Genomic DNA, 24,609 nt, shown 5'->3' on the forward strand with positions numbered 1-24,609 from the left:
TTATCAGCGTGCACGGATGGGGGAGTCAGGCCTTTCCTCTGCCCCTCAGGAAGCGGGTCAGCATGCAGTCACCTGCTTTTGGTGACAAATGTAACTAGGGCCAAGGCACCGCCACAGTGGCTCTGCAGGAGAGTGGCTGTGGGTGGACTGAGGGAAGTCAGGTGTGTCAAGTAAGCAGCTTCAAGGGAAGATAAGGCCCTGCACAAACTGTAAGCAGTTCCTAGGAAGCTGCTGGCTATCTAGGGTGTGGTGGGTGTGTGGCAGGAGTGTTGGGGCTGTGGACTGGGTATAGCCTCCAGGCTCCACAAGCTCCCCTCCCCCATCCTACTGTCCAGTTCTCACTCTGAGAGGACAGGCTCTAGGGCAGGAACATGGGGTAACCTTGCAGACTCACTCACAAGCGGTGCTAGGGAGTGCAGGTGACTGAGCAAGGGGCTGGACCACTGCCAACACAGTGGCACACAGTGATGAGGGAAGCAGCCGGAGGCGGAGCCTGGAGACTCCCTCCTTGGCATGAAGGAAACACCTGTTAGCAGGAATCATTTGCACTTCTGAGGAACTGTGTGATCTAGGGCAAGTCACTCTCTGATCTGGGCCTCTCTTGTATAGAAGAGTGTAGCTCTAAAGCTGGGAGTGGTGGCACATGCCTTTGATCCCTGCTCCCAGGAGGTATAGGCTGACGGGCTATGACTCTGAGGTCAGCCTGGTCTACATAGTGATTTCTAGGCTGGCAAGGGCTGCATGGTGAGACCTTGTCTCAGACAAAATAAAACAAAACAGAACAGAACAAAACAAAACAGAACAGAATCCACTACTGGCCTATGCTGCTGGGGCAGCTTCCCAGCATCTAGTAGAGATACATTTTGTCTGGTGGGGACCAGAAAGCAGGGGTGGGGGTGGTGAGCTTTCTCTGTCTCAGACACCAGACCTACAGCTGGGGTGGCTAGGGACCACAGGCACGTGGAGGGTGGAGAGGCGAGACTGTGGGGATTTCATAGAAGAGGGGGTTTGAGCTGACAACTGGGAGGGCTTGAAATGGCACCCACTGGTCTGGGGAGAGTCTCGGCTGCACAAGTGCTTGCCTCACAGGCAGGAAGGCCTGAGCTCCATGCCAGAACCCGAGCAGAAAACACCAGGCATGCATGGGGGTGGGGTGCACACTTGTAATCCCGGGGGTGGAAAGGTGGAGTGGGAGGACCCTGGGCCTTGTGGCCTGACAGCCTAGCTTACTTGTATTCCAGGCCTGCAAGATAAGTTCCTTATCTCAACAAAAGATAGTGACTGAGGAATGGTGGCTGCAGCTGGTCTCTCTTCCCTGCACACACATGCACACACATACTTGTACTTGTAGACACTTGTACAGACATGTGCACATGTGTACACACACACACACACACACACACACACACACAGAGCACTTCAGCTAGGAAGCTGTGATGGACTAGGTGGTCACTTACTTACATGGCTGTCATCTGCTCATTTGTAGCTATAACCTTATGCATGGTGTTTGGGAATTCCAGTCAGCTTCTGTTGTATAGAGAACAGCACATGGAGGCAGAGCTGAGGGAAGGTCACTTGTACTTTGGGCCTTGAGATATCCTGGAGCTCTTAGGCTGTGGGAGCTCTTCCATCATGGGAGCGTGAGCTGAGGGAATTATGTGACCTTTGGTCTCATTAGCAGCTCTGCTTTGTAACTTTCTGCTGCACAGTGTGCTATAATGGAGACAGGGCCGACCACCTCCTGGGATAGAATTTCAAACCCCCTAACCATAATAAACCTTTTTGCTTCATAAGTTGCCTGCTTCAGGCTTTTGTCACAGTATAAGAAAGGTTCAGGCTGAGCTATGATGAAGAAGCAAAAGCCACATTTACACCCAGTTTCAGGCAGCAGCTCACCCAAGGGACATGTCATTGCCTTGGAACTTGTCATGCTTTCAGGAATAACAGAGCTAAGCAGAGACCAGGAGGCTCTGTGCTCAAGCAGGGCATAAACAGACATCCATTATACAATTTCAGTTGTCAAAATTCACAAAGAAAAGTCTGGAGGGAGACTGGCCAGGTGCCATCCAGGGCTGCACAGCTCTTGATGGTAGATCACAGAAATCTGGATTTTCCCAGACTTTTCCAATTGGCACCACGATGCAAGATCTTTCAGTGGCTGGTGGGAATGAGAGGGTCAGGGGGAAATGTTGAACATGCCCAAGGGAGCTCATTGCTGGATGTGGAATGCAGAGACAGTTCACTGGAACCTGCCATGGATGTGACACAGCTGTCACCGGCCTCAAAGCTCTGCCCACCATACCCATGATGTCACTTCCTGAATTCATCCTGAACTCTATCAATTGAGAGCTGTCTGCCCATGCAACCTTGGGCCACCCTGGTGCCCCTCAAAGGTCTCAAACCTGCTTACCCTGTGAATCCAGCCATGCTGTTTAATTTAGAACCCTTGAGGGAACCCTGTGTTTGTGGAACACGGCACTGGATAACTGTTCAATCATCTCCCTGGGGTACAGGTGTGTGCCTCTCTATCTCTCCTGTTCAGCCAGGCCCAGCCAGCATAGGAGCTCAAGTTACAGACTAGACTCTCAGTATAAATAGGTCTTGTGTCGTAAAGGAACCCAAAATGTAAGGGGGCCAGCCTGCCTTCCTTGGACCCACTTCTTTGATAAGGATATGGATGGTTGAAGTCCTCATGATGCCCTGTCCTGCGGGTGGTACAGGTGGACAGCAGTGGTCTGTCTGTATACCTGTCTGTCTGTGAGTAGATCTATGATGGCAAAAGCTGCAGCTGGGTCATATCTGAGTCCCTGGAACTCAGCCAAGGCTGGCTTCTAGGTGGCTCTGTCTATAGCTTGCTGAATGGAACTGAATCAAGAAGCCTTAGTTATCACTGCCAAAGGCCGGCTGATGAGCAGGTAAACAGACAGAGCAAGAAGGATGGGATAGTTCTCAGCCATGGAAAAGAAACAAGGTATTAGTATATGCCACAGCATGGATAAACCTGCAAGGCATGGCACTGAGGGCAAACGTCAGACTTGTGGTCTAAGCACACAGAGCAGATACCATTCACATGAAATGTCCAGAACTGGCAGGTCAGCAAGCCAGGGAAGCTGGTGCCTGTCAGTGGTCAGGGAGTAGAAGCGGGGAGCAAGTGGTTCATGGGTCAGGGACCCCCTTTTGAGATGAGAAACATGCTCTGGACCTAGACAGAGGCAGTGGCTGTGACACATCCAAGGTTGGGCTGCTTTCTTTTCCCCAGACTTTTGCTACATTGAACTCAAATTCCTCCTGCCTCTACCCTGAGTGCTGGGATTACAGTGTGCGCCACCATACCTAATTTATGCAGTACTAGCAATCACAGGCTTCCACTCGTTAGGTAAGCACTGTGCCAGCTGAAGAGGTGAAACAAAACCCATTGGAGCTGTGTCCGTCCGAGTTAGGGCCACCAGTTTTCAGCCTGAGGTTTGGCATATGCCGCAGGTTTGTTTGAGCCTTGGAGGACTTCCTCATGTCTACTTCCTGTCCCGAGGCCATGACAGCCCTACCTACTGTGTCCCCAGTTCTCCATCCAAGGCATTCATTCAGGGGCTCACTTAGCCTGGTCAGGGGCAGATGGACGGAACATGGATACCAGCAGGAAAAACCTCAACAGCAGGTTTGGGACCTAGCTCTACAGGTCCTTCCCTCAGCTGGGTTTCAAGCTCAGCTATGGGTCCACTGCAGGTCTCTAGCAGAGCTAAGGCCAGCTGTCCCGCAGACAGCAGCCCAGCTACAGAATCCTGACCTTCCCCTTTGACTGCCACTCCTGCCATCTGGGACCATCTCTCCCACGAACAAGAGTGGCTGTGTTCTATCCTTTGAGATCCTATGTCACAAAATAATGGGACTCTGAATGCTGTCAATCAAACAAAACAAAATAAAACAGCAAAAAAACCCCCAAAACCCTTTGAGATATGACGTGCCAGGAAGTAAAACAGGTGTCCTGTGACCGAGGAGAGCAGGGCCTCCCTACAGGGTCTCCAGACTTCAGCTGGAAAGTGACATGGATCAGTGGCCAGAGGGGGAGGTGAGCAGAGTGGATGCAGAGGAAGAAAGGCAGGTGGCAAGGTACTGGGGTAGATGTGGACTGGGGTCTTCCAGTCCAGGGTACAGGACTCAGGTGCTACAGGGAGGGATGGGAGGGGCCAGGATGGGCTGCTGAGGTGGGCAGGGGCCCTCTGCTTATCTGCTGCATTCATGAGTGATTTCCCAGCAAGAGGCTGGTGCATGTATAGTCAGATATGACACTGACTGCAGAGCTGTGGGGGCCAAGTACACTAGATGCCCAGGAGAGCTACCGTGGTGGCATAGATTCAAGCTAAAGTACCCGAGGGCTGATGTCTCTCAAGTGAAGGAGGTGAGGGGACTACTGCTCACTGTTTACTACTGTTTACTTTGGCCCCAGAGGACTTGGGGCCATCCTCTAGTCAAGGGTTCATCTCTTCTAGAGCCTTCCCACAGGTATACCCTGAAGTAAAACTGGAGCAGACATCTGAGCAACTTATAACCTAGTCCAGTCACATTAGGACCCCAGCTCAACTGCCACAGTGACCCCAGCTGGCAGCAGGTGGGTGGGGATGAGGAAGGCTGGTCATCCTTGAGAGTCTGCCTAGACCACAGGATTATCTCAGAAATTTAAAAGTTCTGGGGGCTTATAACAATGTGATCTCCTCCTCCTCCTCTTCTTCCTCCTCCTTTTCCTCCTCTTCTTCCTCCTCCTCCTCCTTCTCCTCTTCTTCTTCTTCCTCCTCCTCCTCCTTCTCCTCTTCCTCTTCTTCCTCCTCCTCTTCTCCTCTCCCTCTTCCTCCTCCTCCTCTCCTCCTGCTCAATACTGAGAATGGAATTCAGGGCATGCCAGGCAAGTGCTTTACCCATGAGCTACATTTCCAGCCCTATTTTATTTTTCTTTGGAGACATGGTCGTGCTCAGTTACCCAGACTGGCCCTGAACGGGTAATTCTCTGCCTTGGCCTCCTGAGTAGCAAGGATCACAGGCCTGGGTGGCAGCAGGAATCCTTCAAACCCTATGTGAGTCTAGCTGGTTCTAGGTTAAGGTGCTAGCTAGCCTGGGAACTGACCTGCCCCCACTTCACAAAAGGACATGCCAGGGAGGGTCCTGCCTTCTGCTGAGGAAGCCACTCTTTAAGACTTAGCCACTTACTTAGGGCCACAGAGACTTGTGTGTGGAACAGGGCCGCACTGGTTGTCTGGAGCTAGTACTACTACCTTATCAGTATGGTTGGGGAACAAAGAATCTTTAAGAGTGATAAAGGATACAGCTTTCTAGTGCGCCCTCCCTGGCAAACGGACTCTGGAAAATCCTTCTAGCAGTTGTTGGCTGGGCTGGGGAAGGCCTAGAAAATACTACTATTAATCTAAGTGGGTGAGGCCAAAAGCTAGGCCATGAGCTTTAAGACACATAAGAACTCAGGTTGGGAACTTAGGACCCAGTCAAAGAATGGCCCTACCCATTCATCTTCCAGGTACTGAGTGCCACATAGTACGCTCTGGTAATCCACAGCTATGCAGAATTGGGGGGCTCTGTTGCAGGAGAGCTGACGAGAAATCCATAACTCATGTCATACTGGGAACTGCATGGTGTGTCAGCACAGTGCCTTGTACAACGTATCTGCAGCCCTGAGCCGACTTCTTAGATCACAAGAACAGGGATCTAGTAGAGTCCCATGTGACCTGGTTCTTTTCTTCTGTCACCCTGCTGATCCCATCCAAGAGAAAAGTCTTGGTGAGGTGCTCACAAGCCGTCTCAACATGGAGTCCCTTTAACAGACAGGACAAACCATGGAACTTGGTTAAATCTGAATTAAATAGGTGGGGTTTGGAGGAGGGTACACAGCTGTGATCCTGTCATGGGACGAGCAGGAAAGGCAATCAAGAGTACAAGACCAGCTTGGGCTAGACAGTGAGATCCTCTAAAAAAAAAAGAAAAGTAAAGTAAAAAAAAAAGATATGGGGCAGAGGTGAGTCAGTTGGTAAAGTGTTTGTCCTACACACAGGAAAACCTGAGTTTATCTAAGAACACAAGTAAAAAATAGTAAAAAGAAAAAATCTGGGAGCTGGGTGTTGGTGGCACACACCTTTAGTCCCCGCACTTGGGAGGAAGTGGCAGGCAGATCTCTGAGTTCCAGGATAGCCAGAGCTATACAGAGAAACACTGCACATGTTGTTGTGGACATGGTAGTGTGCACTTATAGTCCCAGCCCTGGAGAGGCAGAGAAACAAAGATTCCCAGGGCCTGATGCTTGCTGGCCAGCCAGCTTAGTATAATTGGTGAGCTTTAGGCCAGGGAGAGACTCAATCTCAGAAAATCAAGGTGGGCTGGGCATGCTTTAATCCAAGCATGCAGTAGGCAAAGGCAGTTGGGTCTCTCAGGGCCAGCCTGGTCTACAGAGTGAGTTCCCAGACTAGTCAAGAGTACACAGAGAATTTCTGTCTTGAAAAACCAACCAACCAACCAAATAACCCTTAAGGTGAACAGTATCTGAGTGTGCTGGCTAGTTTAATGTCAACTTGACACAAGCTAGAGTCATTTCCTTAATTAGTGATTGAAGGGGAAGGGCACAGCCCAGCCTATTTGGGTGGTACTATCCATCCTTTGGCTGGTGATCTTGGGTTCTATAGAAAGCAGGCTGAACCAGCAATGATAAGCAAGCCAGTAAGCAGCGCCCCTCCATGGCCTCTGCATCAGCTCCCACCTCCAGGTGCCTGCCCTACTTGAGTTTCTTTCCTGACTTCCTTTGATGATGAACTATGGTGTGGAAGCATAAGATGAATAAACCCTTTCCTCTTCAAGTTGCTTTGGTCATGTTGTTTCATCACAGCAATAGTAACCCTGACTAAACTGAGGAACAATGCCTGAAGTTCGTCTGCTGGTCTCCATTTGCAGAAACACATGTGCATACACATATACAAGTATACCCCAAAACACATGAACACACACACACACACACACACACACACAAATACAAATACCAGTAAAAAAACAATAAAATCAAAATCCAAACACTACCACCAGAACTCCAAAGGTTTGCTCTCTGGGCTTGCTTTGAGCTTGTGTGGTGTTGTTCATTCCTCGCACATTGGCATGCTTGCCCATGACTGAGGAAGCATGTCTGTGCTCTAGTCTCTGGCACCTGCGGTCTTTGCAGATGTCAGCAGGCTGAGGATTTTGTGAGGTCATCCTGGATCAGGCTAGGTCCTTGTCCTATGACTGATGTCTTTAGGGAAAGGAAGAGTGATGAGACATGGGAACCCAGGGCCATGTGACCATGGAGCTAGAGCCCAGCGAGTCAGCCATCAGGACACAGAGGCTGGCAGAGCATGAGAATCTGGGAGAGAGGCATGGACTAGGGTCTTCCTGGACTTCCAGAAGGTGACAGCTGAGCTGAACTGGTACTTGTGGGCCCTACATCTTGCTGGGAGCATGTTAGCAGAGCCTGGCACCAAGGCAGGGCAGGCTCTTCCACTCTAGGTCTGAGCTCCAGTTTCCACATAGTAGGTTGAGAAGGCAAGTCTAGCACACTGGTGTGTGTATCTGGGTGTGAGCAGCTGCTATCAGGAAGGGAGGCTGAGAACAGGAGTGGGACAATGAGAGGAGGGACAGGGTCCAGGTGCCAGGACGAGGGCAGAACCTGGCAACCTAGGGTCTTAATGGTTGTGGGTTCTAGCCGTGGGTAAGGCAGTGGTAGTCTGAGTGACAGACATGAACAAGGCAAGGCTGGGACATGATGGCCTGCCTGGGAAAGAGCAGGCATGCAAGCTTCCCACTGGGCATCATGTACCCCTGAATGATTTCCTGGGAAACTCCAAGTGTGAAATGATGCCAAACTCATCTGCCTCTGGAGAAAATCACATTAGGCCCAGAGGGTTTTTCCTAGTGTTCTGAAGAGCTATGAAGAAGCACAAGGAAGTAGAAGGGGCTTCCCTTATATAGTTGCTTGGGACTCAGTCTTCCCCTCCAGTGAAGGACTCAGATTTTGGGCAGGCAGGATGCTGTTACCTGGCCTTACCTGTCCCTCCTGCCTGCAGTGGGCAGGTCTGTCACATCGTGAGGACACAACGGGAGAATGGAAAGTGTCCCCCCACCTCACTACACCAGCCACAGGGAAGTGCTGGTTGAGATAAGTCAATTTTCTATGGTAAGAGATTTCAGAGAGGATCAATTCATAAAGAGTAATGGAATAAGTGTTTGGTTTGCAAACATGAGGACCTGGGTTCAACAGCCAGAACCCACATTTTTATATTAAAAAAAAAGTAATTAGGGTGAGGTGACACTGGAGCGGTGGAGAGAGGATTCTTGGGGTTTGCTGCTAGCCACCCAACCTAGCCAACCAAGTGAACTCTAGGCCAAGAGGAGAATTCTGTCTCAAAACAAAACAGCAAAAAACAATTGGAGAATGACCTGAGGAATAACAACCAGGGTTGACGTCTGGTTTCCACCTTTCACATAAATGCATATATGTTCTCGTTCTCTCTCTCTCTCTCTCTCTCTCTCTCTCTCTCTCTCTCACACACACACACACACACACACACACATACACACACACACACACACAGAGCCATGACTGACTAGGGGTCACCTAACTCCCCCAACTTTGAGGCTACCTTCCTGAGTTTACTTACAGTAAGTTCCCTCTCTAGACTGAAGCTACCAAGACATGCAAGTGTCCACACGCAGTGCGGCTGTGGGGCTGGGGGAGGCTGTGAGGGTGGTGGGTTCTGGTAGCAGCAAACAGCCAGTGCCAGCCACATCTCCCATGTAAGGTAGGCTCTAGGCCACCTCTGGGCCCAGACAGTGCTAAGAGCTCTTAGTGTGTGTACTGCATACTGATGACTAGGACTGGGGTATGTGCTTCTAGTTTGGGGCTTGAGTTCCAGATGATTCTAACATGTATCCAAGTCTGTGAAGTGCTGCTTCACCCCTTCCTTCCTGTCCCAGCCTGGAGACCTGCTCCTCTGCTGTGCAGATTTCAGATTCCCCTCTGTCCTCATCCGTAATAGGGATGCCATGAGGCAGGGCTCTCCCACCCTCACTGGGGTCTGTACACCCCTGAGGGCCTAGTTCTTGACCTGGAGTTCCAGAATAGGCAGGGAGATAGCCGAGGCCCTGCAACTATTGTTCCTGGCCTTTATCTGCCCTGAGGCCATCCCCCACTCCCTGTACATCCTTCCAGCAAGCTCCTCCTACAGATGGAGGCCACTGAACCGTGAATGCCCACAGAACCAAGCAGGGCTGCTGTGGAGTACAAGAGGGAGCAGGTGGGCCTTGGCTGATACCCAGTGGTTAGCAGACTCCAACCCTACTCAAACAACCTCAGAGCCTTCTCAGGCCCAGACATAATGGCTGGACTTCCAAGGAATTAAGACAACCACAGTCCAGAAGAAGAAGTAGGCTCTGCTGGCTGCCAGTACAGGGTTGGGCTTCATTTCTCCTGCAAAGACTCAGGTTGAGGTTAAGAGTGTCCAGCTTCTTCTGGGTTTGCTCTCAAGACTCTTAAGACCCTGGGGATTTCTAGGATAGGTTCAAGCCGGAGCAGAAGCTCTGAAGAATCCTATGATTCTAGGCCCAGGGATTTCCATGTTAGTGTGTGTAGGAACTGTGATCACCAGTGTTACCTGACTGTCCCAGGTGGGGAGCCCTTCCTGGTCTCTGGGTCTCTAAAGCCACAATACAGTGGCTTCTTGCCCCTGTCCCGACAGGCAGGGCCACACCAGCCCATATCATCTGTGTAGAGCATCAGGCTTGAAGGAGTTGAGGCAGAGTAAGCCCAAGATCCTGTCCCCTTTATGAGTAGGCCTTCTCAAATAGGGCTGTTCCTGGAACTGCCACAGCAGAGCTGAGGATGTCAGTGGGCTCTCTAGTCCTTATGTTCCACCTGAGCAGTGTTGATAGGTCAAGGCATTTGATGACCCGCCCTGGAGCATAGCATCCACCATGGTGCCAAGGAAGAGCAGACCACACTCCTGGGCCATTGGTTTTGCCTTTTATTGCCAAGTTTCAAATTACAAGAAAGTTCTAGCTTTCATTCCTCCCCCCAGGTTCAGTCCCCACAAAGTATGAGTCCTGCCAGCAGAAGCAGGTGCTTCCCTGGGTAGACCTTCCCAGCTCTGCCCCGCCCCACTTCTCTCCTCACAGCTTCAGCTCTGAGGGAGGGAAGAAGCATTTAACCTTATGCCCCTTGTGACTGTGTGAAATATATTTATTGCATCTACAAAAGATCAGACTTGGTTTACCCATGCCTTATTTACAACTGCATGTCAGAGAGCACAGAGAAAGCCAGTGCCATCCTTAGGATGGAGTCAGCCAACTCCTGGCAATGCAAGTGTCTGGTGGATAGAGGAGCAGAGCGGTCTGCTCTAGAAGCCTCTCCACCACTTCCACTGTATAGGGTGCTCACCACCACACTGAGTCTGACTTGTGGGAAGTGTTCCACCTGCCTAAGACTACAAATGGGAGGAGGCAGCACTGCATGTCACCATGGTGACAGTCAAAGCTGAGAAGAGGGGTTAGAAGCCAGCTCTGCTAGTCTGCCCTGGGGCAGCTGCAGAAGGGCAGACATGGCAGGCATTGCCTAAGAGATGGGACCAGTGATTTTGGAGACTGATTCTGGGACCCCCAGGTTAGGAGCTGTGGGATCCTACTGGACCTGGTATCCCTCAATCCTACCGAGACCCAGCAGGTTCTCATTGGCTAGGTCTGTCTGGAGAGCACAGTTGCCAAGTTAGCAGAGTGGTCCTGAAGACTGGATGGTACCCAATGCCACCAAGACCTAGGTGAGCGTACTTCTTCAGAGTCCTGAGGTCCTATTGCTTCCTCCAGGACCCCATCCCTCATCAGCAATGAGCCATAGTTCTGCACATAGGAAGTCCACATTTGCTCACCCTTAGGCTGCTGGCTGCAGGAACCCCCTGGGAGCAACCTTACAAGCCAGCTGTGTGGACAGGCTTGTTCTTGGTGAATTTTACATAGCAGCTACCCTTTGTTTGCTGACCACCTTGGGCACAATCTTTTCCCTTCCTTGAAACCTCTGGATTGCAAAGAGGCTCATCACAGAAGGATGGGCCTACCTGTATATGTGGGTTAGGGTGGCTGTAGGCTTTTCTTTGAAGACCACACTGCAGGGTGGAGAGTCACTTGAATTGTATAACATTTATGCTGCCCTAGCAACTGTCATTTCAAAACCTGTAGTGTACAGTTGTGCTGAAGACAGGGCTAACCTGCTCCTTTGTCTGCCTCTCCCTTCAAATAATCAAGGTTGGCTGTGGGGTCCAGAAAGCTCTAGTTCCCAGTGCCATCATTCTCTTGTCTTCCCAGGGGCTAAATATCCTGGAACACCCTTCTTTACCAGGGCTTTTGGGATGGCTGCCTCTAGGCAAGGTTGGTTCACCTCCTGATCCAGCCTTCTCTTTGAAACCATCTTGTGTCTTAGACAGTATATGCTCTGGAGTGCTTCTAAAGACCAGAGAAGCCAGTCCACATGGGTAACACTGCTTTCCCAGGGAGCACTGCTTTCCCTTGGAAAACCGAGCACTGGGGCCTGCAGGGAAGTCAGCTTAACAGAGTGTCAAGGTCTAATGATGAACAGATGGTGACACGTGTCCCAGGGGTACCCTTGTGGCTCCCCTTTGGTGGATACTGAAACTGTGTGAGGCCAAATCTGCAGGAAAGCCATAGAGAGCCTTGCCATGGAGCCTGGAGCGGTGACCTGGCTGTTGAGTGCAGAGGAAGGCTGGGGCCTGATGGGACAGATTTGGTCCTTGATGGCACATACCTAGAAGTATGGGGTTTTCACACCCAAACAAGCTGTGTGGTGGCAACAAAGGGCAGGGTGGGGTGGGAGGGAAGGGTGGGATTCTGCTTTTGGTCACCTGTTTTGCAGCTGGGCCCCTAGCTGGGCATCCACTTGCATCTTGGGAAGCTGATTACATCTGAGGATGACTTTCTGTGCCTTAAATCCTTTGATTCCTGTCATGGACACTGGGACTAATGGATCTTTCTTGGAGGAAGAGAGAAGGAAGCAAGCCTGCGGAAGCTGTGTCTGTGTGGTGTCCTGAGCAGGGAGCAGACGCCATCCGGGTCACATGAGAGCAGAAACTTCTGGCCTTCTCACCCCATGTGACCTGAGCGCACTCAGGTCTCTCTCACTTTGTTCGGAAGTACCTCAGTGTTTCAAGGAGAGACTTCATCATCCCATAGGCTTGTAGACTTGGGGACAGAGCAAACAGAGGAAGTAACACCCACAACTTAAGAATAAAAACATGGAAAAGTTATAAGGATGGGGAGTCTTAACAGCTGACGTTTCTAATGTGACTCTGAGCCTTATGGTTGAGGACTTTTTCTTTCTGCCCCTCCCCCAAAATAGATTCTTTTAAAATAAATTTCTTCATCTGTTGCCAAAAACAGAAATAAATAGCCCAAAGAGATGTTTATCTAGGTTTGCTTCTCCACAGATTTCTACCCAAAGTAACCTTGTCCACCTCTGTGCAGACTGGGAGAGAAGATAAAGGAGCTGCCTGAAGGAGGGTGCCAGTGTGTCTTGTCTCCTGCAGCTGTCAGGATGAGGGACAGGGCTCCAGACCCCTCTGAGGTGGCCAATGCGTTGTCTCTACACAGGAGGCTGTCTCCAGGATCCCAGCCTGCTCAGTGACAGGGCAGAGCAAATGAGCGCTTGGTTGCTGTCTTGTAGGGAGAGGTATGAGGAGGGCCACAGAGAATTGTGGGTGCCTTCCATGTGCCTTGTTGTCACAAACTGCATGGGGGTCCCTACCAGCGGGCCGCACACACAAAGGGAGATCTCTGGTGCCCACTCAGTGCTCTGTGGGGCCCGCAAGCTCTGGGTTTACAGCACCCTCAGCTGGGGTCTCTGTGTCTGCTGCAGCCAACGTGGGGAGCTGGGAGATGCCAGAGAGGGCTCGGAGGCTGTGGGGATCAACTGGGGGGACAAGGGTCAGCGACTCGACGCTCAGTGTATCAGCAGTGTCCTCGTAGAGTAAGGAGATGGTGGGCTGCTGGGCGGGGAGGAGGCTAGGGGACAAGTGCATGGCCTCCCCCTCAGAGCTCCTGGCCAAAGAGTTCTTGCTGGGCTTGGAGTTGACATCCATTTCATTCCCAATCGCTGACTGGTCTAGGTGAGGCTGAGGCTGCTCTGGAGTTGTGGGGGCATCTAGGTGGAAAGGAAAGCAGAGATACTCTCAGCTCCAGTGACACTGTACTCAGCTGTCACCTGCCACTCCTGCACTGCACCAAGGTGGAAAGCCCTGTGGGGAGACTGCTTGTATTAGGGGCATGCCTGTTCTACCTACTCCTTATTGGGACCCAGAAGCTGCTAACCTCATCTAACTTAGGCCTCGGGGTAATGTGTCAGGACCTTGGGTGCTTGACTCTTGACAACAGGAGAAAACTCAGGCCTCGTCTGAAATCAACACCTGACTACTGAAAGTGAAACCTGGCCTGGGCGGGCTTTGTGTGCAGGGACAGAGTCTGGTCCAATGGTCTAATGGTAAATATGGAAACGGAAAGCAAACAGATTGTGTATACCTACAATTCCAGGCTACTTCCAGAGGCTACATTTGGAGACACTTGCCAAGGAATCCAGCGAAACAGTTAAAAAAAAAAAAAGGTAGGACTTTCTAGTTTCTAAAATCGTGTACTGTTGCAAGCCTCTGCCTTCTGTAAGCACTAAGCTAGCACCCACAAAGCAGATGGGTTCTCCCAGGGCTACTACTGAGCTTGCCTCCACCAGATATAGATTTTTTTTTGTTGTTGTTGCTTGTTTGTTTGGTACTTTATTAAACCCTTGGGGACTGTGGATAGACGCAGGCCACTTGCTTTTCAATGATGTCAGCCAGGAAGGTGTGGTACTCAAGGGAAAGGCCATCCAGCACTCCCGAGGCTGGGCACTTTAGGGCCCTGAAAGGAGGTGCTTCGAATGTGGCTTGGCTGCCTGTTCTTATCTGTATGGATTCTAGGGTTAACAGGCCTCAGCAGAAGATGGCAACTGTTCAGCCCTAGAGCTGTGTGGGGGGACTCAGGACAGAGGGAATGTAGTTAGTTCAATGTTATTCTGGTTGACTTCATTGTGTTTTCTCATTTAAGCCAAAATAAAATAAAAAAGCAAACCAAACATAGAGCCAAAAGATGGAAGAAGGAAGAACAGAATAAAAGCAGGCAACATGAGGAATGGGGTGGAGCAGAGGAACCGCAGGGGAGGAAAGTGCACGCGCACACGCACGCGCATGTCACTCGCCCAGCACACACTCGCTGCCTTCCTTTCTTCTCAGAGCTTTATTTTTGTTTTTTGCACTGCTGGGGACGGAACCCAGGGCTGCAGGCATAATGCTAGCCAAATATCTACCACAGAGCTCCTTTCCCCAGCAGAGCAAGCAGTCTAGAGAAAGCCACTCCCTGTGGCTCTGGGCCTGTCCTTGCTCAGGGGCTGTGGGTGTCAGTGAGAACTGGTGCAAAAAGACACACAGGTGTGAGCTGAGCTGGACTGCTGTGCTCATACCGCCACCACTGCTGCTTTCTCTGCTTCCTACTGACTTGTCCTAGTGTACAAGTGATGCTCGTGACCTTGTGTGAACCCTCCATGTCCAAGTGGCACTCAGCAGCTCAGTGACCTCTATGGAAGTTTTGGAACAGGTCTGAGCCTACCTGAGAACGTCTCCACGAGGTGTTATGGCTAGGCAGTTTGGAAATGACTCACTGCAAATGGAATTGTTCTGTCATGGGTGATGAGGAGCAGAAACACTGCCTTCCTGGGTTCTTACCTCTTTCCTGGTTCTCTAGTAGGGCTTTTGCAGATGAGAATAATCATGAAGGCAGGAAGACCATGGTCAAACCCACCATCAAATCCAACAAGAAATCAAAACAGTCAACAATGCCACACACACAAATGGTTGCTTTTAGAAAAGTAGCAACTTTTTGTTAAAAGAGCTGTTTTTTTTCCACTTTAAAAAATACTCCTGCTTATTTTAATAGAAAAAAGGAATGCCCTCTTGCTCCCACCTTCCACTGCTGTTTATACTAAAAATTACTTCCTGAAAATGGGCAGCAAATTTATCTAACAAAGCGGGGCAGGGAGTGGGGCAGCTTTCCCAGTGAAGGCACAGAAAGGCCTTAAAGCTTGAGCACCAAGGTGACTTGCTGGACCTTTGGCACCTAAAGGCTACATACGTGGAGAGGAGGGGTTTGGGCATGAGCTGGGGAGGAGAGAGAGCCACAGCCAGCTTGTGTTCCCAGGAGGGTTACAAAGCCTCCAGCCTCTGCCCGTGAGTGCACAAGGAAGCTGAGCCCCTCAGACGTGATCTGCAGCTTTAGGGCAGGGCCTCACTGGTCTTTGTAAAGTAAGTGATGGCTTCCAGAAATGATGTGAACTGGTGGGATCTAGGCTGGAATGGCAGGTGAGTGCTGTGGGAAAAAAGAAAGGGCTCCACGCAGCTAGCTGATGCAAAGCTCCGAAGGTCAGCTGGCAAACAGGAAGCCAAGGGATGGGCTGTTGCTAACACACATGTCAGCACACGGACATGTCAGCAAGCATGAGGGAATGTCCCAGGATGGTAGCAGCAGTGGCCCTGACAGGGAGAGCTGGTTCACCTCTTCTCCTGATGCTCACAGTGATAGGGGCACTGGAAAGATGGCGTCTACCAAGAAAGAAACATTGGACCTGGGTGCTAGCTGCATTTGCTGCTTAGCTTTGGCCCAGGCCTGGGAAAGAACATCCTAGGCCACCTCTTACAAGCTTTCAACTCCCTAGTCAATAGTGAGTGGAACTGCAGGGAACTGCATGGAACTGATTTGTGTGGACACACAGGACATGGCCTCCAGTTCAGGGCTGACCCTGGGGGGCTACCCTGAGGCTGACTGCTGGACAAAGGCAATGCTCTTGTACAAGCCAAGGAGGACTGGCTGGGGCAGAGGACACGAAGGGAAAGGAAGCTGAGATCGGGATGGCGTGCTCTCTAGGCCCAGCTTGCCCGCCCTGCGCATGCCAACCCTGTTACATGTGGCAGGAATGTCGTGGGCCCATGGGGGCTCCTGAAGGAGACCTGCCTGATTTGATTGTGCGTGAGTTGCCGTGGCAGCTGTTGGTCGAAGCACTAAACCCAGTGGCCGCCGTGACTGTCGGCCTCCGACAGGCTGAACACACGCCGGCGTCCTTTCCTGCCACTCCTGACTAGAGGGAAAACACAGCGACAGATCATAGGAAGCCTGTAACAATGGAACGGCGAAGGTGAGGTGGAAAAGAAAAGGACACAGCAGAGACGGACACAGTATCAGCAGAACAAAGGAAGACGTGGCTGCAGTGGGCACCCAGACTGCCAGCCCATCATGGTGACAGGACACGTCCATGCTGCCCCCAAGACGAGCCAAGGTCAGGAGATCTAAGAAAAAAATTGCTCATTTCTGCAACCTTTCTTTCTGTCTTCTTTAGACCGGGTCTCACAGTCAGGGCCGGCCTCAAATTCTGTTATGTAGCCAAGGAGAGTCTTGAACTTCTGATCCTCCTACCTCTAACTCCTGAGCATCGGGATTACAGGCACGCACCACGAGGCTGGGTCTACGTGGTACTGGGGTGGAACTCAGACCGTGTGCATACCAGGCAAGCACATGGCTCTAACCCTTCACTCTTGCAACTTAATACGGTTAGAGACAGAGAAGGTGCAATCCTGTTGCAAAGATTTGGGTCACTGATAACTTCTGGTCTGTCAGAAAAACCAGGGGACAAAAGAACAAAACTGCTTCTCAGTTTTATCTGGGACCCACAGAAAGATGGGAAACTCAGAGGAAATGCCTGCAGGAAGGAGGGGCGTGGTCAGAGGGTCAGAGCCAGGCCAGAGTGAACTAAGCATTTCTGACCTTGGAGAGGGGGACATGGAGGGATGTGCTTCAAGTTTTGAGTAAACCCTGGATGCTGGGCATGACACCTGCCTTAGACTCACAGTGGTATCTGGGGGAGAGGGATGACTTACAAAGTCCCACTTGGGGAAGCAGGACCAGGGCACAGAGCAGGAAATGGGGAGACTAGGCACTCAGTAGCTAAGTGGGAATGCACAAGCTGGAACAGGAACAAGAGGAAGGACTTATGGTGTTCTTGAGGTCGTAGTCTCACAAACAAACTATAAGAGGAGAGCTAAGAGTAATGCCACAGAGTGAGCACAGCGGGAGCATGAGGAAACACCATGCTGAGGATGGTACACTGGTCCATTTTATGTCAGCTGCATTTTACCACCTCAACACACACACACACAGACACACACACACAGACACACACGGACACACACACACAGACACACACAGACACACACACACACTCACAGAGAGAACATCAGAGAAAAGACAATACTGCATCCTTGAAGTGTCTGCCCTTAAAGGTCTACGGACTAGGTGATCAAAAACCCAAGTGTAAAAAGGCTGGAAGCTTAGAGAGGCTGAAGGGAGGAAGGGAGCCTGGGGAGGGAGGTCAGGAAGGCTCTCAACCCTGGGCCCCAGAAGCCAGCCCTGTCTTTTTCCTGTTAGCCCTTGGGATGGCGGCTGCAGTGCACAGGGTGACATTTATACTTGCAAGGGCAGCCTGACCTTCTCTCTGGCATCATTTCCAATAAACACTTTCTGTTTTCTGCCTCCAAGAGGTTCATAAAGAAACTCTAAAACTCTGGTACATGTGGATGCCAGAAATGCAAGGAACTAAGGTATGTCATGGGATCAGTATTTGAGGGACAATTCCTCATCAGGACTCCATAAAGACGGGCATTCTGGCCAGTGTCATCTTAGTGCTCTGATGGCTGAGGCAGGAGCATCAGTCCAGGCTAGTCGGATTTACATGGTAAGACCTGTCTCAGAAACAGAACTCCACCCAGTGTAGGTGTATACAAGTGGGTATGACACTGAGTGGCCATCTTTGCACGCTCATATGTGTGCATGCAGCACCGTGAGCGTACACAGGGCACTGGGCCCACACTTTGTTCTGACAAGTAACTCACTGGCTCCTTACCATGCTGCTGCTTTTGATTTCAACTTCTGAAAAGTAGAGTAAATGCTGACCCAGCCTGCTGCCTTTTCTCACCAGGGGTCAGCTGAGGCGTGCCGTCTAGCTGAGCTAGACATGTGAGTCACTTGGTTCCTAATACAGATAAAGAAACCCATGGGGTTCAGCTCTCCGCTGAGGGGCTGGCCACCCAAAAGCACTTTTGTTGAAGTGCAGTGGAGCCGGGTGTCATGGCAGAGGCTGCAGTCTCAGAACTTGGAGGTGGAGGCAAGAGGATCACTTGGGCCAGTCTGAGAAACACAGTGAGACTAATCGCAAAAAATAAGTAAGACACAATAAGGAGCAATGGGCAAACAGACTGAGTGTGACTGGGTGCTGGAGCAGGCCACTCAAGTCCCCGCAAGTCCCTTTAGTATAGCTCTGATAGGCCAAGGCTGTCCAGGAACACAAAACTATCTGGTTCCTGAGGCAGTCTTGGGATTCAGTACGGGCTCTCTCTTAGTTTGGGGTGCCTGTGGGCTCCCACTTGAGCCCTTGTTAAAAAGCCACTTGGAATATGCATAGTTTTGTACGGCAGAAGGTGGATATAGCACCCACTGTTGGTATAGCACACTAGTTGACTATTAAGGGCACCCTTCCTCTTGGCTGTGGTCCCAATCTGTGCTGGGCCTACAGGCTCTAAAAGCACTTCTGGTCAGAGGTCTTGGCCATGAGGCATAGGAGCTGTTTCTCAAAGACAGACTGCCTCCCTTCTGTACTCCGAGGGGCGGGGTTTGCAGGGAAGCTTTACGGAGATGGGGAAAAGGATTCTACTTGTTTCCAACAAGATGGGTGTGGACGCAGGCGGACCTCTGTGAGCCTCAGACGCCTGTTCCATAGGGGCTCCTGGCTTGTAGCACTTACTCCTTGGGTTTGTCTCTAGGAATACAAGGGCTTTCTGCAGCTGGTCTGTGCCAGCTGGTGGAGCCTCTGCTTCATCTCTCATTATGGGTTCCAACTGCACACATGCCTCTGTGGTCATCTGATGGTCCTGGTCTGCCCCTGTTCATCTGTGAGAACCTGTTCTGCCACTCAGTGTCTGCCCCTAATGTCTGTGCACACTAGGAACTCAGCATAAACCCATTTGCCTAGAAAAAGACAGTACAGTGAGGAAGATCCAGGGAGAATCCTGAAAGAAGCCAGTGAAGGGCCCATCTAGCAGAGAAACGTCTTGGGTCAGGTCTCAAGGCTACCTAACCAAGATGGGCAACCTGCACCACTGATGCCTGGGAGAACAGGCTGAAGCTCCCCCACAAGAAACTGAGAATGCCCATCCTGGGGATACATGCAGGTCTCTTTCAGACCCAGACAGGAAGTATAAGGTCAATTAGCAGCCAAGCAGATGCACAAGTAATCCTCCCGACCTCAGCCTGGTTCATGCTTAGTTTGGGGATAACCCTGCAGTAGAAGAGAATCTGGCTGTCTTGGGTTCCTCTGGTTGGGACCCGTAGGCCTAGTCATCTGCTACCTGGACTAAGTGAGTCCCAGGCTTGGTGAGTGGGACCATGGCTTTGGAGCTGAGTCTACAGGCAACTGTGTACAATAAAGGACTACTGTAAGACAATTGTCACAGTCAGGATTCAAACTCTGACCTGGGTCCATGGTACACCCCTGGAGTACCCAGAAAGACTCAGGGACCATGTCCCATATTCTTCTGGGTTGTTTTAGAAGGCAGAACATGGCTGTGGAGTTACCAAGGATACAATTCACATTTGGATTCTCCCACCTGCTAATGGCAGCATGGTAGATAAGTCACATGATCTGTCAGAACTGTTATGTTTTCCAATGTAGGAGAGCAAGGAAGGCCTCAGGGAGGAGGTGTCTATGTAATGCACCCAGGCAAGATGTCCAGCCCTAGGAGGCTGTCTACTGGGATGTCATGCAGGGTATACACAGGGTTGACCATGTGTGGGCTAGGGAGGAACCCACACTGACCATGGGTGTCTAGGCCATAAGAAATGCCAGAAAAGTGTGAGAGTCTTCACTAGCTCTTTAAACCTTTTAGACTGGTGTATGGTGTGTCTGTTACTTGTGGGGTTTGGTATTCTATTTATATGGTCATCACTTCAGACATCCAGTGTTTCTTTGTTTTTAGGAATATTCCAATCTGCTATTCTGGCTGTTTTGAAATTGATGGACAGGTATTGGGACCCAGAGCTGCCTTATCAAACGACTAGAGCTGTTTTTTGTGATGTGCCCCTTGTATACATTTGAGTATGATTTTGAGTATGACTTGGAGCAGACGTGGGAAACTGGCCTCTTGTTGGCACCAGTCATCACTTTCCTGAACAGACACTTGACCTTGCAATGGGTACTGGTGTCTCTGAGTCTCTGGAGTATGCTTTCCTGGCTCCCAGGAGCCTGGCAATTGCTCTCTGAACCAAGTAGCTCCCTGGCCTCTGGGAGGTTTAGTAAACATAAGGTCAGCAATACTCTCAGTTAGTACCATGTCCTCAAAACTACTGTAAAGACAAATGGACTCTTGGCAAGGCCATGCTATTCAGGCTGAGCAGCAGGCAGATACAGTGGATGATGTGGGTACTGGCTCCTCAGGCTCATCCAACTACCAGCTGGCTATCTGAGGATAGCACCTCTAGTTGATGGTGGCAGCCCTTGGTAGGTATAGAAACTGGCTAGTAGGCTATTCTCTGATTCCTAAATACTGGGCTACCATTTAGAGCTAGTGTCAAACTCTGACACGTGGTGGAGGGTCCCCCCACCCCCACCGAATCTTTGGTGGTCCATTAGCACAGCCCAATAGGGAATAGGTGTTGGAGGAATAGTCTGGCTAGGCCAGACCTTCAGGAACAAAGCATGCACTTGGTTCTGGATCAAAGGTGTAACCTACAGTGGAGCACTGAGGTGGAGATGCTCATGGGTTCCAGGAGTCTCTTCTCAGGACCAATAGCTGTGTCTTGGAACATCTGATTCCCTCCCTGAGAATGAAGCATAGCTCTTGGCCAGGTCAGCTTCTCTAAAAGAGGTGAGCTATTGTGGAGTGGACAGGGGTGGATGAGTAGCCAGGCTCAGGCTTTTAGTGTCATGTCACATAAAAAATGGGGCTGGTGTGCCTGCCGGGATGCAGTAAGAGGGAGCAGACACCCCAGAGATTCTGAGTATCACTTATTCACTGGAACTGCCTGGCCATCTGACAGCTAGGCTAATGGCCCCTGGATTTGTGAGATTCAAAGACATGTTGTTGGCACTGGGCAGGGAATGGTAGGGATTGGGGGCTGGGAGAGGCCAAGGCAGAAATAATGAGCACACGTTATATAGGGTTGATCTGGACAACCTATATAAGGCTTTTCTTGGTTTTAGTTTTAGGCAGAGAAGTATGTGGCTACCTGCTCACTTAGATGTTGGCTCTGCCTCGCTAAAAATGGAAGAGAGGTGTCTATACTATGTAGAGAAGACCTTCTGTCCTGTGAGTGCTCGCAAACAGGAGTGCTCGGCTCACATGGAGATACAGAAATGTGCATGGCAGCAAGAGCATGAGCACAGCACATAACAGAACCCTGCACTCCTGTCCCAGAGCAAGGTCAGACCAAGAGCAGGGCCCCTGGGGCCGAGCGTGGCTTTGAAGCATGCTCCTTCTGCATCTCCTCAATCTGCAGCTCACCTTCAACTACCCCCTGCTGGCCTGGGGGCAGGGAGAGGATCCGACAGGGGACTGGGAGAAGTTCCAGTGAGGTGGGCCGGAGGGGGACATCAACAGGGGATGGGAACAAGTCCCTTGTGGGGTAGCACAGGTGGGCTAGCATCTCCTAAGTCAGAGGCATGGGAAGGAAAGGAGGATGAACATGAAAGCACGAGGGAAGGAAGTACAATATCTAGGAAGACACTGGTCCCTGGGGTGGGTACAGCACCATGGCCTTTGCCTGGCGTTTCTCTCCCCATGATTCTTCATGGATAGGTGCCCAGTGAAATATACTGGGTGGGGCACAGATAAGGGCACAGAGAGGGTACAGGCTAGAGACATAGGTACCCTACAGATCGTGGGGCAGTGCTGGTGGATGTGAAGCCTTGTACTGCCTGGGGACACTGGGCTTACCCCCATTTTAGCCCTGCCCTTTGGGCTGCAATTGGGGTCATGCTAATCAGGAACCAAGACTGATGCCAGTTCCTGGGACTTGACGCAGAACAGACAAAGCATGTGTGCAAGCTGCTCAGGAGAGCTCAGGGCAAGGCAGGCGGAGGTGGGCTGAGGCATTACAGTCTTACTCCTCTTAATGGACTCTTTTTATGGCCTTTGAACTGGTGTATGTTAAGGGACAGCAAGAGGTGACCTTGCTCTGTCCTGATTAGCTCCCTTAGAGTGGTAGGCATGTTTCTGGGGACATCTAGACAGTATCAAACACTGGAAGTGGAAATTTGCATGCTGGAGCCCAATTAGGAGGGATGAATCTTCCTTGGCTTTATACAATCATCTCTGAGAGACCCCTCCAGGTGACACGCACAGGAGTGATGACATGTCACTTAGGCTTGGCTTGGCTGGTGCCATTCCCTAGAGCACTGTGGTCACAGCAGAACAGAGCAGACCAGCCAACATAAGCGTTATGCAGCTGGTGGACAATGCCATCTTTCTCAACCATCAAGAGCACCACCGAGTGGCCGTGGCCGTGGCCGTATCTTCCAGACACCATGAGGAGGAGCTGTGGGTAGGAGGTCATGGCCGAGGCAAGGGGTCACAGGTTCCCAAAGTCCCTCATGTCTCACAGCCAATACCTGCTGGGCTCTGGGTTGCTGAGGGTGCAGAGGAAGAGCCTCCTGAGTCGCAGTGACTGGTGCTCCCACTGCCGCCGGGGCTCCCACTGGCAAACGGTGGCGATGGTGACGACAGGGATGGGGAGCTATGCTGGTTTATGCACTGGGCCACAGCAAAGCCTGCAAGACAACAGTGCAACGCCATTAGTTAGAAGAGGCTGGTAGGCTTCGCAGAAGGAAGGCCACTTCCATATTGAGTTGGAGACATTGGGAGGCCACCTTTCACCTCAGAGGCAGCATGGGGGCTGTAACGTCAAGTCAGCGCTACTGGTCTTTTCTCTGGGTGAGCCTTGCCATGTTTGCCAGAGCAAGCTGATCTCTCTGGTCAGAGACTAATCTACACATGTGTGAAGCTGCTTTCAGAAACAGCTGCCATTGACCAGGCCAAGGCAAGGCTATGGTGCCTGTTGCAGCCATCACAGTGGCTGGATATGCTTTGAGGCAAAGGAATTACAGAGACCAGCAACTGAGAGCCCTGTTTCTCTCCTCCCAGAACCCCTTTTGCCTTGGCAGTCCTGGCAGGGCAGGTTCAGGAGTAATGTGGGCTCTGCTGAGGAGCTCACTGACAGTCACCAACAGCCCACCCCAGAGTCACTCAGAGATATGGAGGCTCTGTGGTTTGTGGCCACACAACACGGGGAAGGGCCTAGCTCGCAGGCTTAGAGATCCTTAGCTCTGCATGGTGAAACCCACGTCTCAGCATCAGGTAAGTGGCCTCTCTGTTTCTGGTTGTTCACCCTCATGGCCTTAACCATGGGGAACACGGGGAGATGTTAAGACTTCCCAGCAGGGCCCAGCACAGGCAGGGCACATGTTAAAAGTGCTCTTTGCTGACTGGAGAGATGATTCAACAGTTGGTTGCTCTTGCAGAGGATTCACATGACAGCTCAGAACTCCACCTGAGCTCCAGTTCTAGGAGATCTCAGGTCCTCTCTGGCCTCTGCAGGTACCAGGCACACACATGGTATACAGTCATGTAGGCAAAACGACTCATATAAATAAAGTAAAAGTAAATCTTAACTTTAAAAAAGGGTTCTTTACATTGGGTGTGCTGGTACACACCTTTAATCAATCCTAACACTCAACATTCACGAGGCAGAGGCAAGCAGATCCCGGAATTTGAGGCCAGTTTGGTCTTTATAGTGAGATTTTTGTCTTAAAAAAGAAACAAACAACAAAACAAATAACCCCAACCCCAAAAGTACTTCTTCATGACAAAGCTCAGTCTTGCTGATGGTGCAGGAGCTGCACCCTGCTTCATGCTTTCTACACTGGGGCTTCTGAGCTCTTACATTCCGCCCTCCCAAAGGGCTGATGTGTCTGATTTTATTCTCTATAAACATGAACATTCTCAAGGAATAAATACTTCAACAATCCCACCAGTCCATGCAGATGTGTGGGTTCTGCTTCAGCCCCAGTAGCTGGTGCTCTGTAGACCACATTGTCTCTGCCTCTTCATCCAGAAGCTGTCCTGAGGTGAGATGGGGTCAGGGACAAGTCCTTTAGCAGAAGGAGCACCCTGACAATCCTAGCTACTCTCAATGAGCACAGTCAGCTTAGCTGGCCCCTCTCCAGCACTGCTGGAACCTCCAGGACCAGCTCCTGCTAGCATTTCCTCCAGAAGGCTCTCTAGGACTAGCCTTACTTCCACAGAACACAGGAAGGTGGAAGGTGCTGGCTACTGCCTGTTAAGTAAGTGTGATGGCAAATCTGACTAGATTTGGAATCACCCCAGGAACAGCTCTGGGCCTATCTGTGAGGGT

The 24,609-nt window shown here is 51.0% G+C and overlaps 1 protein-coding gene across 2 annotated transcripts in view; it reads right to left on the bottom strand.

Moving 5' to 3' along the window:
• Positions 1–10,022: 10,022 nt before the first annotated feature.
• The window catches only part of Clec16a (C-type lectin domain containing 16A), a 197,173-nt gene continuing 182,586 nt past the window's right edge, over positions 10,023–24,609 (bottom strand). Inside the window, exons 22-23 of one of the 2 annotated variants that reach the window (XM_028778325.1) lie at positions 22,808–22,966; positions 10,023–13,219 (exon numbers count right to left, since the gene is read on the bottom strand). In XM_028778325.1, coding sequence (XP_028634158.1) covers positions 12,864–13,219; positions 22,808–22,966 — 515 coding nt within the window. In that variant the 3' untranslated portion in view covers positions 10,023–12,863. The remainder of the gene's footprint in view (positions 13,220–22,807; positions 22,967–24,609) is intronic. The other variant, XM_028778326.1, reaches the window with a different exon arrangement.

This window comes from Grammomys surdaster, unplaced genomic scaffold (genome assembly GCF_004785775.1).
Source record: "Grammomys surdaster isolate TR1022 unplaced genomic scaffold, NIH_TR_1.0 334, whole genome shotgun sequence".
NCBI classification, from domain to species: Eukaryota; Metazoa; Chordata; class Mammalia; order Rodentia; family Muridae; genus Grammomys; species Grammomys surdaster.